The sequence below is a fragment of the Hemicordylus capensis genome, chromosome 5 (assembly GCF_027244095.1).
Source record: "Hemicordylus capensis ecotype Gifberg chromosome 5, rHemCap1.1.pri, whole genome shotgun sequence".
Classification (NCBI taxonomy): Eukaryota; Metazoa; Chordata; class Lepidosauria; order Squamata; family Cordylidae; genus Hemicordylus; species Hemicordylus capensis.
Genome location: NC_069661.1, coordinates 240,200,917 through 240,222,375, shown reverse-complemented (window position 1 = coordinate 240,222,375; position 21,459 = coordinate 240,200,917). Strand labels below are relative to the sequence as shown.

The window sequence follows — 21,459 nt, the reverse complement described above, 5'->3', positions numbered from 1 at the left end:
TTTTACGTCGGATATACGACATCCTAGCTCTGTATCACAGTGATTAAGTTTGAAACAAGGCATTGGAAATGTGAACGGCACCCCACTGTCCGCATAGGGACTGCGGTGTCACAACGCAGGAAGTGTGGAAGCACACTTCTGAGTTCCGATGTGACCCTGTCGCAGAGACTAATCTGGAAATCGCTCAGGCTGCAGTACTTTGCATAGCTGATTGCCCCTCCTCAAGAATAGCAGAAGTAGCCTAACACTGAGTGAACAAACACTCAAAAGTTGGCTTCATTTGCCTAATATATTGAAGAATTCAGCTTTCGTTGACAGAATTTGAGTCAGTTTGGCACGGGGTTTTGCTTATTTTTTTTAAGAGCAGAAAATGCACATCCCTGTCCAAGGGTCACCACACCAGTAGTGCACTTAAGTTGACAGGGTAATAAAAACCTCCATGACTGTTCTTCTGGTCAGCCAAGCCGCACTCAAGTAAAGTACTCTCCCCTGCTAGGGCACTAGCCAATAGGACTTTAATCTGGCTCAACTTCCAACAAGGCAATTATTGTTAGATTCACAGTATAATGCCAATTAAATTCATGAAACTTTTCCAAACGTGTGGAGAACTGGCATTTTGAAAATTCTTGCCCTTTCTTGGAGGTTCACATGCTCCAAGCTGCTCTTAAACCCAAATGATCTGTCCCTCTGGTTGTGGTCTACTTCAAAATGACTAGTGCTGCAGACCATTCAAACAGAGGCAGAATTTGTCTTGCCGTTTTTCTGGCAAATCGTTTTGACTCTTAACATATGGCATGGAAGTCACATACTCCTCAGGCCAAGTACAATTTAACTGATCTGTGAATAGCTCCCAGCTTCACTAAAAATAAGCCTGTGTTAAAGCAAGTAAATGGCTCTTTTGCAAACTAAGCTATTCATTTTTAACTACATGTTTTAGGTCTCTTCTCTTTTTCTGTGTTCTAAATGATCCCTTGTGGCCTTTGGTTTGTTACAATGACAGCTCTCCTGAGTTATGGCAAGCCGTGAGATACATGCAATGGGCATTAATTGTGGTCTTGAAGAAATGCTTGGGCTCTCACCAACACCGATTGCTTGGACATTTTATTTCCTTCCAAAACCGCTGGGAAATAAGCCAGGTTGGCTTTTGAACATGGGGTGGTTTCTAAAATCATACATAGCAGTGTGTCAATGTGCAGTAAGTATGGAGTCCCTTACAATCATAGTTTGCTCAAAGAAATATCGCTGTGGAATTTCAAAAGTGGGCTACGCTGATATCCTGGTCCAGGCTGAGCCATAGTCTCAGCATCAATCAGGAATTCAGCAGACCTTGGAGAGCTCCAGGGCAACAGGTCAGGAGTCAGGACCTTGGCCAGAGCCAATCAGAAAATTGCCTGAGTTTGGAAGTGCTTGCTCTGTGGACGCTGGGGGGCCTTTATTATGACAAGTAGGTTCTTGAAGGATGACATCAGGACTTGGTGGGAGTCCTGGTTCAGGTCCCGTGGGTTCACTTGCTGTGAGGGGTCTTAGTGCTAATTGAACAAAGATGCACCTTATAAAGTGGCAATTCCCTCATATTTAGTGCAGCGGGGGGCAGGAATAACTCCCAGTCCATCCCCAGAGCAGTGTTTTTCCAATGGCTGTTGCTGGTGTCTACCTCATGTTTCTTTTAGATTGTGGCCTCTTTGGGGTCAAGGAACTATCTTATGTATTATTTATTTATTTTATATGTAAACCGCTTTTAGAACATTTGTTGAAAGGCAGGGTATAAATATTCATAGTCGTAGACTTAGGGGCAAGAGGATTACACAGGGAGTCATCAATGCCTCCCGTTCTGTCTGTTTCCCTGGACTTCCCACCTCATTCTCATCTCTGACAATTTTTAAAAATATTTAAAAACCCATCTTTTTACTCAAGCCTTTTCAGCTTCTTAAGAATGTATAGGTTTTAATTTTGTGATTGAGTTTTAAATTGTTAGTTTTAAATTGTTAGTTTTTTCAATTGTTTTTATGTGGTTTTATATGTATTTTAACTGTTTTATCATTGTGAACCGCCCAGAGACACATGTGTGGGGCGGTATAAAAGTGTAATAAATAAATAAATAAATAAATAAAATAATAAATAAATTCCCTACCTAAGGGTGACAGGATGTGGAATCGTGACAATTGCTCGGTGAACTCAAATCTAGATGTTGGTTGTGGGGTTCAGTAGGAGCAGATGTATGTCAGTGCCACAAGCTTCTGACTTTGTTTTAAAGACAACGAGCTGTCTGCTAGATGTGTCCCTATCTCTTCCCTGCTGAGACACTGAGGCTATTCTCACGACCGCTGGAAAGCGGGCTAAAGGAGCCCAGCCCACTTTCCAGCGGTTGTGGGAACAACTGGGCGAGCCCAGTTGCTAGCCCGCCTAAATACCCCTCCTCTTAAACAAGGTTAGCAAAGCGAGCGCTCCGCTAACCCCGTTTTTGTGATCATGAGTTGCCGCAGCGCGGCAGTGACTTGCGAAGAGGCCCCTGACCAGAGGCTGCAGCAAGCCTCCTGGTGTTAGAAGGGCTTCCCAGAATGCCCCACATTCAGAAGGGAGAACTCATTCCCAAATCATGATGCAAGAAACCAGGGCAGGGCTACAGATGAGAGCATTCCCTTTATTGTTCCTTTGGTTTGTTCTGACCTGAGTTCCACTCCTCCAGAATTCCAGTTTAACTGGGAGAATTGTTGACATATTAGAGAGCTCACAGAGCCCATTGGATATCTTTGGGCCCAATGAAGAATCTGGGGTCTTTCACCGGAATTCTGAAATATGACCAAAATGATCCTCCAGATTTGGTGGCCACACATGGCTTTAATCCAGTGCATTGTTGCATGGGATAGAGTCAGCATATTCAGATAGTGAAATGTACCTTATACACACTGAATGCACATCAGTGTTTTCCTGCTTTCAAAACTATTGTCTTCTCCTGCTGTGAGAGTGTGTGAACTCCCTTGGAATTAAATGGAATGTTATTCTGCCTCCTATTGACTAAATTGACTCAGAGTGAACAGCACAAATGTGCCGTGTGTGTGTGTGTGTGTGTGTGTGTGTGTGTGTGTGTATGTGAAAGAGAGAGAGAGAGAGAATGAGAGTCACCATTTGTGCTCATCATGGTTATAAAGTGTTAGAAGGAAGGTTCTTGTTCTGAGAGGATTGCAATCTAAAAGAGAAACAACAGAGGAAAGGGAATTGGGTATATACCCCCTTATATAGGAAGGAAGTTTTGACATCTGCGTAAAGCATAAGCCCTATTCACTCTTCACACATACAATCTGTGTAGAGTGCACACAGTTACAGATTTGTACACAGTCACAGATTTGTACCGTTATGCACACATGATGTCCAACACATGTACAGCAGTTCACTTCCTGTCTGTACTCTGCATTTGAGGGACCTGGATCCAGGTTCACTTTTAAAATGAACACATTTAGAGTCATTCACACAAAAATATGTGCATGTGTTCAGACACCTGAACACATGTATAACATAATATGTCAATAGGGTTATATACCGGTTGGCCTCCATGGGAAACAGTGGCAGCACCGGGGGGGGGAAGAGAGGAGTGGGAAAGAAGGGGTAAAGTATATTTATGGATAGGCAAGCTGTGCCCTACATATTAGATTTCTGAAACAGAAATGGGGGCAGGTGGGGGCAAACTACTTGTCTGGGGGGTGCTTGCCTCCCAATTCTGGAGATACTCTTCCTGGGAAAATGCAGAATATCTTTGGGGGGCGGTGGAGGAAGGTTGCATTGCATTGCTGTTGGAAGAATGTTGACACTGTCTTCTTTATCAGAATGTTGAGTGTCCCCTGTTTAATCATCACACATTGATACTGGTTTTTAGTTTTTCAAAGCTAAATAACATTATAACCCATGTCATTCTCACTGCTACCATGACAGGCTTCAAAGATACTATTTTCAGTTGTTGTTTTTTTAAAAAAAAAACCAGCGGGGGAGAATATTCAAGTAACTTTACTTCATACACATTTAATATTTCTTCTGTTCCCCACCCCTGCCACGCCATTCTCTCCTTTGGCGTAGGGAATTGGTGTGGCATATATTATGGAAATTACCTATGAAAGCATCCATTTTTGTTCCTTATGTATCAGCAAGGAAGCAGATGGGCATTGCCTCAGGCTTCCTAAGAACCAAGTTTACAGTGCCAGATACTAAAATGCATGATGAGCGCTCAGAGGGAGAGAAGCAGAACCAGGTGAAGCAGCTTGAAGCAAATCTGAGACGCGCAGATTGAGTGGGCTACGCCATTTTTTTCATGTCAGCCTTGAGACGTAGCCTTCCTTGTTGCAGAAATAAAGCTTGGCCTGTCAGATAGCTTTTTCCATACATGCTGTATTCCCATATGCCACGCGGAACTGAATAATACAAGACCATGCACAGCAATAGGAGGAGCTGGAGGGGTGCCTGGATAGATATAAATGGAGAGGGGCACACCTTTTCCTATTTGTTTGCTTCTACTCTTCTTTTTCTCTGTAATATCCAGTGGATGATCTTAAAAACACACAGTGGTGGTTTAAAATTCCATCAACTTACATCTTCCTATTACTTTTTCCTCCCTTCTCTCCTGATCCTTTGCTGTTCTCTCCACAGTCAAAATTAAGACTGTATGTAAACTGCAAAACCGGCTGGCCTGGTTTGGTTCAAGTCTGAACCGGACCCGAACCAGACACATGACCCGGTCATGCAGAAGTCCATTGGGCATGCATGGTGGCCTCCAAAATGGCCACCACAACAGAGGTTAGGCCCAGAACAGACCAAAGACTGCCCAAAATGGGTGATTTGGGCAGTAATGGAGGCTGGCGGGGAGTTGGGGAACCTCCAGAGACACCCCCTCCCCCATCGACACAGAGAAGCCCCCCCCCCGTAGGAGGTAGGTTGGTTAAAAAAAATTTTTTTAACTTTGAACCCCCTGAACAGGTTGTGGGGTTGGGCTCAATGCCAAACCGAATGGTGGGGGGAGGGGGTCATTCGGTTCCGAACCTGTTTGCACATCCCTACTTATGTTACTCTTTAAAGCACAGTAACTGACATACTCAGCAGAGTAACATAGATTGTTCAGCATGGCCCACAGTTTTGCAGAACAGACCTGTTCTTCTCTGCCTCAAAATTGTGCAATTGCAGTTGTGTGGAGCGACGCCCATCATGGTGCAACTGCATTTGCACAGTCTTCAGTTGGTGGGGAGCAAGGCTGTTCTGCAACACAGCAAGCGTTGTTTTGGACACATGCCAAGGGCATGAGCAGTATATTCAGCTTGCAGATAGCTCTAGTCAGCTTGCATGTAGCTCCACGGCGGAGGACCGCCTGCAGGCGGCTGCCAAAGCCAGCCGCCAAAGGGGGCCGGACTTTGGTGCCAGGCCTTCAGGATGGGACTGGGGTCGGGGGGGGGAGTTATACTAAGGCAGAGTTGGCGGTTGGGGTTAAAATTTGTTAGTCCTCCTTTTATTGGGTTGTGCCAGGCCCTTTATTGTCATGAGTTTGGGTTCTCTTATGCAGGGTGATGCAGGGGGGCACAGCTTTGGGGCAATTAATAATAATAATAATAATAATTATTATTATTTGATTTCTATACCATCCTTCCAAAAATGGCTCAGGGTGGTTTACACAGAGAAATAACAAATAAATAAGATGGATCCCTGTCCCCAAAGGGCTCACAATCTAAAATGAAACATAAGATAGACACCAGCAACAGTCACTGGAGGTTCTGTGCTGGGGGTGGATAGGGCCAGTTACTCTCCCCCTGCTAAATAAAGAGAATCACCACGGTAAAAGGTGCCTCTTTGCCCAGTTAGCAGGGGATCTGTTGTGGTGGGGAATAGAAGAAGAGTTGGCTTTGGCAAGCATGCAGATGCTCTTCCCAGAGCAGCCCCATCCCTAAAGGGAAATATCTTGCACTGCTACCACATGTAGTCTCCCATTCAAATGCAAACCAGGACAGAACCTGCTTAGCAAAGGGGGCAATTCATGCTTGCTACCACAAGACCAGCTCATGAAACTTAGAGCTCTAGCCTCTTCTTTCATGCGCTCATGGCACAAACCAGCACAGGGAAGCTGCCTCAAGCTGCTTTCTGTTTTCCTTCCTTTATATTTTCGTTTCCTTTATACAGGCTGCTTCTCCAGTATAAGGACTTTGTGTATCTGGCTGTTTTGGAGATAATTAATTTTCAGGGAGGAAAGCACATGGCTGAGCCAATATGCTGTGGCTTGTTGTATGTTTTTAGATTTTGTTTATTTAAAATGAAAATTAAACTAAATTAGCTGGTAGCTCAAGTGTGAATCTAAATATTTAAAGTGTGAGTTTACTGTATTTCAGAGTGATGGCTTTTGAGCCAGTTAGGGGAAACAATATGGCAGAAGAGACAGTGGGATACAAATCAAAGCCATCGGAGTGATCATGGTGAAAGGTCCACAACTCTGCCAGTGGCCAGTGAGGAGAGGAGGGGAGTAGGAGAGGAGGGCAAGTCAGGTCCACCAGCTCTGTTGGTTGTGACAGGATGGCCACATGAAGCTGAGTCAGTTACCACTGATCCATCCAGCCCAAGAATGTCTACACTGACTGCAGTGGCTCTCCAGGTTTTCAGACAGGAGAATTTCCCAGCCATATCTAGGGATGCTGAGAACTGAACCTGAGACCTTCTATATACAAAGCAAGAGCTCTTCTCTCATCTCCATCTGGTATGAAACCACCTTCTACTGAGTCAGACCACTGGTCCATCTAGCTTAGTACTGGACAGCAGGGCGTGGGGGCAGCAGAAGGCAGCAGTGGGTGAGCAAAGGACTTTTTCTGTCCCTTTCCCTGCTTCTTTACACTTTCACTGTTTTGCAGGATCCCCCTTGTTCTGATAAAACTTCAGCAGTGCATGGCGCTTCGGCCCATATTGCTGCTTCAGTGCTCATCCAAATGTTGCTCCTTCTCCGAGGATGTTCACACAGGATGTTACATTTATTTTAATGCTGGAATTGGTTGATTTGATCTGAGACACCGTTGGGAAGTCCTGTGTAATGAATGAATAGGAATGCGCTGTGCTTTCCTGCAGATTCCATTAATTTCAAACAGTGCTTAAACAGGGAAACTTCCTGGTGGAATATCCTCACTCACTCCACTCGTTCTCCCCTCGGCCAGCCCTTTCCTCCACCTTCTTGGTCCCCTATCCTTGCACCAGCACACTGGCCCCAACTGTCATTTCTCACCCCTTGGAACCCTCCAAGTGTGCAAGTGCTGCACAAGCCCCCTCCCCAATTTTAGGGAGAGGTAGGACTTTGCTCTCCCGCCCCAGATTTTCCTGAAAATTTAATTTCCTGCAGGATCCTCCCTTTTCCCACCAATACCAAGCAGTGAGGGAGCACCAGAGCAGCAGGAACAGGTTGTGGGCAAGGAGGCCTGGACTAGCTGTGCACCTGTCCAGCAGGAGCTGCATTTGCAGGGCTTGACTGAGGAGCTGTCCCCTTAGACGTGTTGCACCAGCTGCTAGCAGGAGGAGCTCAACGGGTGTCTATTATAATGGAGCTCACTGCTCCAGCTCTTCCTGAATCTCAGCTCAGTCCTGATCCAAAGGAAACATGTGGGCTTGCTCCCTCCTCCCGAGTAGAGCTGAAGGAGAGCTATAGGCCTTGACCTGCCAGATAAGTGCTATGAAGTTCTGGGCGTGGGCTCATCATCACTGCTGCTCTTGAAGCTCTAGGACAGGCATCCCCAAACTGCGGCCCTCCAGATGGTGCTGAACTACCACCATACCCAGCCACAATAAATTGTGGCTAGGAATGCTGGGAATTGTAGTTCAGCAACATCTGGAGGGCCACAGTTTGGGGATGCCTGCTCTAGGACAATGGAGTGGGGTCTAGTGTTAGGATTCTGACAATTATGGAGAATTGTTGACAAGGTGTTGGATATGGCAGCCTCCTCAAGCTATGGGATCCCTCAGGTGGTCACTTGGGGAATGCATGATCCCAGGATCCCAGTCTATGCTGGGGGCCACAGTAGGTTCCTGTTCCTCCTCCTCTAAGGAGTCTCATCAGCTTTGGGGTCTGGGCAGAGGTGGGTTCTGGGATAGTCCTACCTAGAGACAAACCCTTGCCCTGTTCTGTCCTTTTTAGTATCAGTGCATGCACAGACAGTACACTCAGGTTTCTAGTATAGGAAGTGACTAGATAGATAGATAGATAGATAGATAGATAGATAGATAGATAGATAGATAGATAGATAGATAGATATCTCTTAAGCTCCTCCAGATCTACATTCTTTCCTTCCGACTATGACTTCCACTCTGGAAATGCTTCATTTCCAGGAATGCTTCATTTCTCAGCTGCGAGGAAGGACTTCAGACAATGTTTCTCAAACTAGGTTACTGTGTCATTCAGTTCATTGCTCTGGTCCCCCACCCCCCAGTCACTCTGGCAGAGGAGTCTATGCAACAGAATACATTGTACCATAGAAGTTGTGTTTGGGTTTTTATGGAGGAGGCTGCACCAGTGAGAATAAATGTGCAGGTTATAGTACCGTTCCTTCGGCAAGCTGGGGTTGGGTAGAGTGTTCTGCTTGTTAAGATGAAGTCACTTGATCAGTTGCTGATTACCAGATGTTTATAGGCCCCGTCACTCCTCTACCCGCTCCCATTTCAGGAACGTAGAGAACATGCCACTCTGGTAATTCTTCAATAAATAAATCATAAATAAAGAGGCCATTTCTTTGTGTTTCCATTTGAGACCGGGAGATGGAGGGAAATTGAATTCAGCAAGTTTTGCAAAGAGACAATAGTAAAATGTCTCTCTGTTCTGTAATTCTATTGCTAACATCAAGGCTGTGCTTGGTAGTTAGCTTGGATGGGTCTTTAGTCAGTAGCCTTGGTTTCTTCAGCAGTGATGATGCTATCAATCTCATGGTGAGCCGAGTGACAGACCAACTCCTGGGTTGGAGAGGTTCCAAGTAATTAGTTGCATGAGTGTTCCATTAGATGGTGCTGTCCCTCTGAGGTGTGAATTCTCATTCTATCATAGCAAATGAGATTTTTTCCAATTAAACAACAACTCTCATGACCCCACTTTCACTTTTTCACACTCTCAATTACTATGAATATGAGGAAGTAATCAATTTAGCACACTTCACCTTATGAAGACAAACCTCAGAAATTCACCGAAATTCACCCCTCTGCCCAATCACTCTGAAATTGGGGACGGGTGGTAGCCTCCACCCATTAGGCACTATCTACCAGCCCACCCTACTCCTTTGGGGCAGATCCACTTTCTGCCCCCAATCTGCCCCAAGACACCAAAACTTCCCAAAATATTCCCAAAAAATCAACCCTCTGCCCAATCCCCCTGAAATTGGGGTGGTAGCCTCCACCCATTAGGCACTACCACCCCACCCCACTCTTTTGGGGCAGATCCACTTTCTGCCCCCAAACGGCCCCAAAGTCACTAAAACTTCAAAAATTCTCAAAAAATCAGCCCTTTGTCCAATCCCCCTGAAATTGGGGTGGTAGCCTCCACCCATTAGGCACTACCACCCCACCCCACTATTCTGCCCCAGGCCCCACTTTCTGCCCCAATCTTCCCCAATCTGCCCCAAAGACATGAAAACTTCAGAAATTTCCCAAAAATCAGCCCTTTGCCCGATCCCCCTGAAATTGGGGTGGTAGCCTGCACCCATTAGGCACTACCACCCCACCCCACTCTTTTTGCCCAGATCCCATGCTATGCCCCCGAACTGCCCCAAAGTCACTAAAACTTCAAAAAATCCCCCCAAATCAACCATGAATCGAATCACCCGAATTTTTCAGGCCTGAAATTCGGGTGATTCGGCTCGGGCCTGAAAAATATCGGGGGACATCGGGGGTGATTCGGTTCGGCCCTGAATCACCCGAAATTGCTCATTTCGGGCACAGATCGTTCTGTGCCCGAAATTTTTTGCACATCCCTACAATACAATATCACTTTCACCCAAGATCTGCTGTTCAAATTTTGAACCTGAAATTTCAGATCTGAAACACAAAGTTAGAATTTTGAAAATACAGTTTCCCTCAAAATTCCACAAACTATCAAATGCTAAATACCACTGCATATCAACTATCAAACACGATCAAATATTGACAGAGGTGCAGATCCCACCCTAAGTATTTGAGGAGTTCTCCCCCCCAGCGTACTTTTATGTCCCCCCCCAAACATATTTTCCCTCAAGTGTCTTTCCTCTCCCCCCAAAAACATATAACACCTGAGGAGGTGATGAGGTGTTCCTCAAGTTTTTCCTCTTTCTGCACCCCTGAATATTGAAATCAAATACACTAGGTATCAAATACTGGTATCAACTGTTTTTTGAATTTTGGTCTTTTGTGGGGGGGCAGAAATATCCAGGGAATAGTCAACATCATCATTCACAGAGGAGACCAGTTGTCTGACTCACTATACAGCAACAGCTGCTTATGTAACTTTGTACCCTAATTTTTTGCTTTGGAGTTTTAATCTCTTTTTCTCATGGTTCTTCTAAGAGTCTACCTATCGCCATCAAGCCACCATTGACGATGAAGTTGTTTCCATGGAAATACTAGACACAGCCGGGCAGGTGAGTAAGAATTCTATTGATCCCTACAACAGAACCCTTGCACCAGGAAAATAGGATTCATGCCAAGGGAAAGCGCCCAGGCATTTGTGTACAAATATATTAGAACTCGCTGTTCAAGAGGCAAAGGGGCAGCGGTCACAGAGCAATAGGCAAAATGGGAGAAAAAGCAAAGGAACTTCATTTTGTTCTCCTTATTTGTAGTTGAATTGCTTTTCTCTTGGGACCAGGAGACACAGGCCCATTTCTTGAGACAAAAAGGACAAGTGGAAAGGCTTGACAACTTCCTGCTGGGGAGGGGCTTCCAGCATACACTTGGAGATGGTGACTGGGACCCCTCCCTGAGATTGGCCTGTGTAGGCCAAAAGGACTGTCGCCATAGTCAAGGCAGACTGATAAAGTCCCTTCTCTGGGATCCAGCAACAGAGTTTTGCTTGCTGTGCCTTGGAAGCAGAAGAGCTATGGGTCCAATTGAAAGTGCTGGTTTTGACCTTTAAAGCCCTTAATGGTTTGGGCCTGGGATATCTGAAGAGCTGCATGCTCCCGAGGGTTTCCACCCACTTGACAAGATCATCAGAGGGGGCTCTGCTACGCATGCCGATGGTGAGGGAGGCTTGGCTGTCGAGCACATGGGACAGGGCCTTCTCAGTCATTGCCCCCAGGTTTTGGAATACTCTTTTGGCATCCACTTCTCAATCCCCAACACAGTTTTTTTAAGAAAACAAGCAAAAATGTGGCTCCTCACAGATGTGAAAGAACTGTGTTTTGCTGTTGTTGCTCTGTGTTTTGTGTGTTACTGTTTTATTTTACCTAGGTTTTTAAACTTTTAAATAGAGATATATAATTTTTCATATTTAAATGTAATATTTGTAATTAATTGTGTATTTTAATTGTGCATTGTTTTAATTATACTGTAAACCACTTTGGGATTATTTTAATGAAAGCGGTATAGAAATTATAAACAAACAAACAAACAAACAAATGGAGGGCTAAGCTGAGCTGAGCTAGAGAGAGAGAAAGAGAGCACTGAGGCTTTCTAGTCCTTCCAACATTCTATAATATCCATGAACAGCGTCTTTTCAGTACAGTTGGAGTCTCTTTTACATATAGAGCCGGGTCTCATGATCAGTGAGACCCGGTTTGGGGCGGTGAGTGGGGAGGGAGCCCTGGGCGGCCGGATTAGCCACCCACATGATTGCCGGCTCCGTGACGGAGCTGATGGGGGCTGGGGGGATCGGGGGCCAATTGGCCCCCGCAAGCTCCAGCATGCCCTGCGCGAGCACACAGGGCATGCTGGCAAGACCTCTGGAGCCGAGAGGCAGCTTCTCACCTCCCCTCTGGGGGTCTCCTCAAGAGTAGCCATGGCTAATCACGAACAGAAAGCCTGGGTTTGTGGAGCACTCACTCTGCAAACCCAGGCTTTCGGGAGGGATACCAAAGCGGGTGACCCGCCTGCGAGCCCAGTGATTTACACGATCAACAAAAGTCAGGCTAGGCTCTCCTAGCCCAATTTTTGTTGATCGTGAGAATAGCCCCATACTTTTGTATTCAGTACAAGACTCATTTAATGCCTGCTGCAGCTTTTGAAATAGAGCAGGCTAACCTAACTGTGCAATCCTATGCATCTTTAGTCAGAAGTAAGTCCCACTGTGTTTAGTCGGGATTACTCCCAGGTAAGTATGCAGGACAGCATGTTAGGGTGCTGTAAATGGGCCTGAAATTTTACCCAAAAAACTCCCAGATTTCAGAACTGGTCCTAAATGTTTTTATTATTGGCTTAGATACAGCGCAGCATGCCATGCATGGAAAGGGGATGCATGTGCCCTAGGTCCTTCTAATCCAAACCATGTCCTTGCTGCTAGGGAGTTCACAGAGACTTCATGACTCTTAAGAACTGTGTCACTGCTGTAGCAACACTGCTCCAATTATTTCCAATGGGAGCAGCATCACTGTAGCACTGACACTTCTTAGGGGTCATGGAAGCTCTTTGAGCTTTCTAGCAGAGAGGATGTAGTTTGGACAAGCACAGTGAACGTGTGCGTGAATCCCCCTTCCATGGGCAGCACAGTACTCTTTAATTCTATTAACCCGAGTGAGGAACAGGGAGGGTGGGCAGGTGGGCTGTGCTGTACTTATCTCTCCCCCAGATGATCTCCTTGCCCGCCTGGGTAGGGGACACACAAGCGGTGCTCCCAGAAACTGTGTGGCTTGCCACAGGCCAGGACAATGCATTTCGGCCTCCGAGAATCCCACAATGCATTGGGAGGTTCCCCCTGTCAGACAAGAGCTCTAGGCAACCATCTCTGTATCTGCTTGGGCTGAAAGCAGCCCAGTCAAACACACAACCCTGTCGCCGGAGTTCAGGGCGTGCTTGCACCCTTAACCTCGGCTAGGAGCCAGGGCAAAAAGCAAAGTTAGGCTGGGCGGGAGCACCAACATTGGAAGTGATCTCTACACTCCACGCAAGCAGCCTAACCCAGGCTGGGCTGCCCTAGCCTGCATTAGGCTGCTTGTAAGAACAGCCTTTTTGTGTAAGCCAATGTCTTGTTCATTTGGAAATAGTATCTCATGTTCACATTGGAAAACATCATAAAGCTATTGAATGTTTTGTCACAAAAGAATGCAGATTAATGATGGCTTCTGCTGCCGAGTTAGTGCTTGTTTTTCTTTAGTGCCTGACCCTGGAGACCTTCCTGACTTTTTAATGGGTCATAAGCAGTATCAATAACATGATGCTACTAAGTCAGAATAGAGACCTTTGCAGGCAAAATACAACCACTCCCAAACAGCTATTTGTGTTTGTTTACGGCCAACATTCTTCCAGCATTTCTCATTTTCAAACAGGAAGATGCCATTCAGAAGGAAGGACACGTTCGATGGGGCGAGGGCTTTGTGCTGGTCTACGACATCACGGACCGTGGGAGCTTTGAAGAAGTCCTACCACTTAAGAACTTGCTGGATGAAGTTAAAAAACCCAAGAATGTTACTTTGATCCTAGTTGGGAACAAAGCGGACCTAGACCATTCCAGGCAGGTCAGCACCGAAGAAGGGGAAAAGCTGGCCACAGAACTTGCTTGTGCATTTTACGAGTGCTCTGCGTGTACAGGAGAAGGCAATATCATGGAGGCCTTTTATGAGCTCTGCCGGGAAGTGCGACGCCGGAAGATGGTCCAAGGCAAGACCCGGAGACGGAGTTCCACCACCCATGTCAAGCAGGCGATTAACAAGATGCTCACCAAGATCAGCAGCTAAAATTATTACAGTCCCCACCCCAAGATGCAGAGCAGGTTAATCTTGAGTTGAAAGGGGTCACTAGATCAGATTGTAGTCAATCAACAGGATAGTCAAAACGTTGGCTGCTTTGTTTTGTTTAACCACCACATTATTCTTCCCAAAATTAAGAGAAGCAAAGCAAGCTTTAAGAATGGTAGCATGTGCTACCAGGTTGGGTCGTCTTCAAATTAAATCATATTTTTTTCAGAATCAATTCACAGGGTAGCTCAAGAGATGCGGAATGTGTCAGAATGTCTCTCATTGGTTCTTCACCTCCACCCTAGCATGTTCACAAGTCACTACTATATGCTGACTTCTCTGTGGCTAATAAGTAATGAATCTGCAGCCCAGTTCCTCACTGGGTGAACAGAGGGCTCTTTATCACTGGTTATTTTGCACAGTTTACATATGCTCACTTGACAAGCCACTCATCTGTAATGCCCAACCACAGAGCAAGAAGAATACCAATTGTCTAGGGATATGCAAATGGATTTGAATTCAAATTGATTCAGCTCGGATCTGGGTGATTCGAGTGAGTCAAATTTGAATCGAATTAGATTCAAAATCAAATCAAGTTTTTAAAATTAGATTTGAATTCTACTTGAGGGCCATTTGGTGCCTTTTAAAAATCATTCAGGCCCTCTAGTTGGTTAAAAATGGCACTTAAATGGGCTTGAATTGATTTGAATTCGAAACAAGTTTTAGAAATTTGATTTGAATTTGATTCAAATCGAATTGAAAATTTTGATTTGTGCACATCCCTAGACTATAGTGGTTAAATTCTCCATGGACATGGGAGACAACAAGATTACCAGCTGGCTGCCTGTTCATTGTGCTAAGTTTGCCACTTGATGAATGGCCACCTGTATTTACCTATAGATAGTTTTCAAAGCTAGTGTCCTCAGCAGGAAGCCAGCCAAATATGATGAAGCAATCTATGAATGACAGGTTCTGTACCTTTCACAACACTATATTAATGCATGATTAATTAAAAAATAGACTTTGAAACTTTCCGTGAACCATTTTTTAACGCCTACATTTTAGTAGGATGTCTCCTAAATAAACCAAGCTGTTGGAAGCTCTTCAGTAAACTGGTAGCACCTCTGTGGTTGCTGCTGTGGCCACACTGCAGTTGAACAGGAAATAACGTTTAATTCTTTCCTAAAGACTTGGCTTTGTTCTTGCTCTGTTCCTAGCTGGTGCATCTGTTTATTTTTTAAAAATTGAAAAGAAGGAGCTCAAAACAAACCTCAGGTTTTGGAGAAGACACAGCTGGTATTTGTGAATCTTGACTCATCTTCATGATTAGTGTTTAGTAAAGACTGTTTACTTGTAGCACGCTATTGTTTGTTTTAATCAAAGGCAACATTTTTGTAATGTATGGGTTGATTATTAGCCATGATTTCTGTGTGGGTGGGTTTTGATTCAGTGTAAGGGACTGGAATACATGAGTGTTGGAGGTTGCTTATGACCAATAATTCTGTAATTGGTGATAGCATTGGAAAACTCCTACCTGTGTTATGACATGGGAGTCCACCTTGTTAAAGGCAAATCAAAGCAGCACTTGAATATGGTTTTTTAAATAATTCTGAGCTGGCTTTTTGGCCATTGGAAGTGGCCAGCCCACATTTTTAAAAGTCATAATATATTTGATTTAAATACCTAAAGCATAACTCCTCCTCTCCCTCCAGTTCCCTATCAAAGGGTCCATATATTACTGTGTGGGAACAATTTCCTTGAGGTTGAACATAGGAAGCTGCCTTATACTGAGTCACACCGTTGGTTTAGCTAGCACAGTACTGTCTGTACTGAGTGACAGCAGTTCTCCATGGCTTTCCATGGGGGGGTCTTCCCCAGCTCTGCTGCAAGGTTTAATGAGCATCCAGGGGGAGGGGGACAAGAGGAGGCAGGCCCCCCCCCTGGATTGAGCCAGCTCCCTTTGAATTCAATATGGCATACTCCCAGGGTGGGGGTATTGGATTGCTGGCTTTGCCCTACACACACACAACCCAAAAAACTCCTGCAGGTGCCCCCACTAGGTTCTAAAAGACCAGTGATCTGTGCCCACAGGTCTTGACCCAAGTTCCAACTTCCACCACCACCCCGCCACATTAGTATTTATTGAGTGCCAGCAAGGCCCCTGCACTTTCTTGCACCTCATCCATAACCCCTGCTCAATTGGTTGTTTTGTTTTCCCCTTTTTGCAGTGGCAAACCCACTGCATGATACTCATTTTGTTTCGGTGTCCTTCCCTCCTCCTCCTCTGCCACCTCTTCCACCTCCTCCTTCGTCCAGCAGCATGTGTTACTGCTGAGCACAAATTCCAGGGTGACTGGGGCACCAAAAAGAGACCCCAGCAACAGCAACTCTGCCTCCCCCTTCCAGATCATCAAGAGAGCCCACAGGTTGCTGGGACCATGATTCCAACAGAGAGACCCCACAGGACTGCCAGGGCCTCAGCACCCAAGAAAGCCCACGGCCAGGACCCCAACAACTGCACCTCTTCTTTCCAAGTGTGTGCACACTGTGGTGGGAAGGGCGAGAACACAATGCCTTCTCCCCATTCCCTCTTTTACGCCCAGAGCGGAAGAGGAACTGCAGAGAAGGCACTCCGTCCATATCTCCCCCTTTTTATTACTGTGCAGACTTGGGAGGAGGAGGCCAGGAGATGGATGGAAGAGGTCGTGCCAGGGATCGCCAGCTAGGTTGGAATTAAAATCCGAGCCCAGCATGTGCACCCAGCTACCACCTCCTCCATACACAAAACAAGGTTGGTTGGGTGGGGTGTGTGGCAGGGAACCAGGGCACCCAGAAAAACATTTGGGGGGTGTGTGTGTATAGTTCTCTTTTTGGAAGTGTTAGCTTGGAAGAGAGATTTCTTTATCTACTCCAGCTGCAGTGGAAGTGCACAGGTAAGGAGAGCACTGCTAATTAATATTGTCTGGAGACATGGAGTTAAAGTTCTAAATAAAGTAGTTTATTTAGGAAATCCACCAGGGAGATAGCTAAGGCCTGCATGCCTTTCTGCTAGCCACATACAGGAAGAGGGGAAGGGAGAAGAAGGATGTCTCTCTCAGGTGAGAGAATGAAACCTATGTCCTATCAGTCTAACAAAGAGGAATCAGAGTAGAGGAAGCAGGATAGAGAAAGGAATGCCCTTATTGGCTGTCTCTACCCCTAAAGCCCCTAGCGGCCAATAGGGTTGCTGGTGCTAAGAGTCGACGCCATGCAGGATCTGCACCTCCAGCTGGAAGGCACCCTGAAATTCCTCTTCCAAGCTTCAATATCTCTTTGGAGATCACCCTGAAATCCTCTTCCCACTTCACTTTTTCAAAATTTCGGCACCATTCTCCATTATGAGGCAGGATTTCTTCTGCCTCACGCCCTTTCCTCAGAGTCAAACCCTGAATAACGCTCTAGCCGCTCTCATAGTTGGGTTCAGTAACAAGTCTGACTGCTTCTATTTATAACATTTAGTCAAGATTTCCAGAAGTCATTTCATACCATTCTAGATTTTTCTAATAAACTGAAGAGATTAATTATATTCCCTTTGACCTAGTGGGCCAATTGTCAAGCTGTTACGACTGTGGCCTTTCTTATAATGCAGCCATGCTTACAGCTCAGCATCCTGCTTTCAAAAGGTGCTGAGGCATATATCAAAGCATTCCTCTCAGAAGTCTTAATTTCAGAGGCTCCACAACTGTGTCAAAAGGAGCCAATATAACAGGCCCCTATCGCAACCCGATTTGCAGCAACAGACAGGAGCACATTTAAATGGTTCTTACTTGGCATGGATTTATTTTTCCTTCCTTAAGATGGCAACAGCAATTTCTTTTCTTGGTTGGGTTCTTTGCTCCTAAATACATTTCTTATTTGTTCCCCAAGATTTTTTAATCCTGTGGTTTTCAGGGAACCCTCTTCATAGTATGCTGTCTGGTATAGAGCCCTGTATACTGCAAAGGATTCTGGGGCATATTCTAGAATGCTGCGTATGCAGCTCAGGTGGGTCAGTTGCCACAGAGCCTCACTATCACCCTGCAATAATAAAATATGCACCCTACAAGACACCCGACACTGGCTGACATACAAAGCAAGGATGACCTGTGCAGTGGGGGGCGTGGCAATTGTTGATGCCCTCCTGTCCCCCAGGAAGCCTTCAGTGCTACCCAAAAATATGTCCCCAAGGGCTGCACAGTTCCCAGGGACATATTTTTTGGTGGTACAGAGGGCTTCCTGGGGAAGGGGAGGGCATAAAAAATAGTTCCTTCCCTCACTAGACAGGTGCAATTAGTTGGGAAGTTCTGTTAGGCTGTTCTCTCACTGGACTGGTGCATTCTTTCTCTGTATGTCAGCCATTGTCCTGAGACTGCACATTGCAATGGAAGACCAGTAAGTGTAAGCAAGCTATCTTTCAGGGCTGCTTGTCTGCCTTTTTTCATCTTCTCATTAAAAGATCAGGTTCTGAGCATTCACAGGCCTCTCTGGGAAACCGCCTGAAAACCAGTGAATCAGAGAATATGGGCAGGATCCAGATCAAGTGAGTCATTACTAGTTCCCATTGAAATTAAGCAGTAATGACTAACATGTCTCATCTATTTCAATGGTGCTTTGTCATGACTAACTTCACCTGGATCCTGCCCTATGTTTAAACATGTCAGGTCACCATTTCCAAATAAAAGAACTGAGGATTGCCACCCCAAGAAGCTGAAATGATGCATTTGCATGAGGCTATGGGGAGTGATCTGGTGTGCCTGTTGAGTGATTCCAACCCCCCCATAAGCCCCATGTACCCTGAACATAGCCTTTGCTAGTCCTTCTCCCAGTGTCATGGCAGAGGAGGGTCACCAGGCCATCTTCCCAAACCACAGAATGGCCTGGGCTGTCTGCATAATCTAAAGTTTGAGGTTCTTCTGCTCTATAGCATACCCATTTGGGTGGGGATGGAGATGTAGTTCAGTGGTAGAACATCTGTTTTGCATGCAGATGGTCCTAGGTTCCATCGCTGGCATCTCCAGAGAGGACTAGGAAAGACTCCTGTCTGAAACCCTGAAAAGTTGCTGCTGGTCGACATAGAAAATATGAGCTAGATGCACTAATGGTCTGACTCAATAGAAGGTATCTTCCTATGTACTTAATTAGAAAGGTGGGAGGGAGCACTTAATCCTTGCCACACCTGCTGATTCTCCCTTTTGTGGAAGGGACATCACTCAGTGGAAGAGTATCTGCTTTGCATCAGCTCATGGCCCCCCCAATCTGGGCACACATGCACAAGTCTATTTAGAAGGATCCCCAACATCACACCTGCCCCAAGCCCCATAAATTCTGTGGGCAGCCCTGCCAGGTTTGATTTTTGGCACCTCCAGAGAGGACTCCTGTCTGAAACCCTGGAGGGCCACTGCCAGCCAGAGTAGACAGTATGAGCTAGGTGGACCAATGGTTTGATTCAGTATAACGCATCTTCCAATGTACTGATGTACCTAGGGTGGGATTTGTCCTGAATTTCTAGTTGTGGTCAGAACACCTGTTTGCCATGAGGATGCCTTTGGAAAAAATGACCTCCTTTTGGCAATTAATCCTCTCCTCACTGTAATGTTTGAAAGCACTAACCATGTAGATTGGGATCATCACTTTGGGTGTCCTATGCCCTTTCCCATAGCTTCCCACACCTTGTCATTGCTCCAATTTCTCTGCTTGTGATTTCCACCAAATGTTTTTTGGAAGGCCCGTAGTCTGCATAACTGCCATCTGATTAGCATGTGCATGCCTTGCCCCACCAATCCAAAGCAGTGGGAGGAGTTTTGTCATTAAAAGCTATGGATAAAGGCAGTCCTGGGTCAGTCATAAATTAGCCAATAGGGCATGCAGCTAGCTTCTGGAGGCCTTGGTAAACTGCCCTCCATGGGTCCCTCCTACCTGAGACGGCATCAAGAAGCTGCTCCACCATCACATGAAGGTGGTGATGGATGTCAGGGTTGTGGGAGTTGTAGTCCAACATCTGCAGGATGGCCAAAGTTGAGCTGCCCTGATTTAAGGCTTGCCTCCTTTCTGAGATGCTAGCTTTGACAGTCATGGTGGCACAGGGGTGTTCTCCACAAAGCAGGTGTGTATTTGAGGTAGTTGGAGACTAAAATAGTCCATGCTCATTGTTTGAATCAGTTCCCAGTAAATAAAAATCAATCACCTTTTCAATGATTTGGCATTGCACAAATTGTGGAAGGCAGCCAAAGAAGGAAAATGGCTTTGAACGCCGGTTTTTCCCCTCTATCAATTATTGTTCCCAGCTCTCGTTTTTCTTTTTCCTTGGGTTGTGTTTTTTGTTTGTTTGTTTGTTTTTTGTTTTGGAGTTTTTTTTAGGTGGGCGGGTGCAGGGTTGGATGGGATTGTCTTCAACATTCATTTGTTATGGTCCTTTGTATTGATGGAGAAAAGATGCAGAAGATTTCTGCCAGATGGTGATGGAGGCTTTGGTTATGATTGGTTTAGGTTTGTTGTTTTTTTAATGGCTCGAGCTATTCATGTATCTTTCAAAAAAGGAAAGGCGTTTGTAAAATATAGAGGCTTTAACTGAACAATATTTCTTGGCAGCTTGGCATTGCTGACTTTATTTTCCTTGAAAATGTTAATCTATAATTAAAAAAAAAGTGTCATTTTAAAAGCTCTGGACTTTTGGATGCTCTTTCCACCGTCTGTGCCAGAATTTAAATGAAAACATCTCAATCACTTTCTGTGTCACAGAGCCAAATTATAAGGACCCTAATCGAGCTATAGTTAGTCATGATTAGGTCCCACTGAAACCCGGGGGGGCGGGGTGGATTGAAGACTAAGGTCACAGTGACATGCAACATCTGGAAAGCACGTAATGGCCTCTCTACTGTTTTTTCAAATTTTTTCACATCTGAAGAGTGGATGAAATCTTATAAGGCCAAGATGTCAGGGATGGGGGTTAACCTTGCACCTTTCCTCAATGAAAATCCCCCCAAGCTGTCTGTCTCTCTGTCTCTGTCTCTGTCTCTCTCTCTCTCTCTCTCTCTCTCTCTCTCTCTCTCAATCCGTAGACCACCCCAAACCTCCGACTCTGAGTGGTTTACAACATAAAACAAATTAAAACAAAAATGAAGACCTTAAAACAATTTAAAATCACAGTCAAGTTATAAAGTTGGGTGAAAAAAATAAGTATTTGAAGACTCTTTTTAAAGTTGTCAGAGATGGGGAGGCTCTTATTTCAGCAGGGAGCACATTCTCAAGGTGGCAACAGAGATGGCCTGACCCTGTGTAGCCACCAGTTGAGCTGGTGGTAACTGCAGACGAACCTCTCCACGTGATCTCATTGGGCGCTGGGACTCATGGCGAAGGTGAGATTCTCTTAAATACCCAGGTCCTAAGCTGTTTAGGGCTTTTTAGGTTATAACCAGCACCTTGTATTTTGCCCAGAAACTTATTGATAGCCAGTGTAGTTCTTTTAGAAAAGGAGTAATATGGTCTCTCCGAGATGACCCAGAGACCAACCTGGCTGCTGCATTCTGTCCCAATTGCAGTTTTCGGACTACATACAAAGGCAGCCCCATTGAGAAAAGTGTGCAGGTACATATAG

General features: G+C 45.4%; 1 protein-coding gene across 3 annotated transcripts in view; it reads left to right on the top strand.

The window, feature by feature from the left end:
• Positions 1 to 20,527, top strand: part of RERG (RAS like estrogen regulated growth inhibitor) — a 158,902-nt gene extending 138,375 nt beyond the window's left edge. For all 3 annotated transcript variants that reach the window (XM_053257110.1, XM_053257111.1, XM_053257112.1), the window contains exons 4-5: positions 10,525 to 10,598; positions 13,440 to 20,527. In XM_053257110.1, the coding sequence (XP_053113085.1) occupies positions 10,525 to 10,598; positions 13,440 to 13,847 (482 nt within the window). In that variant the 3' untranslated portion in view covers positions 13,848 to 20,527. The remainder of the gene's footprint in view (positions 1 to 10,524; positions 10,599 to 13,439) is intronic.
• Positions 20,528 to 21,459: the final 932 nt, after the last annotated feature.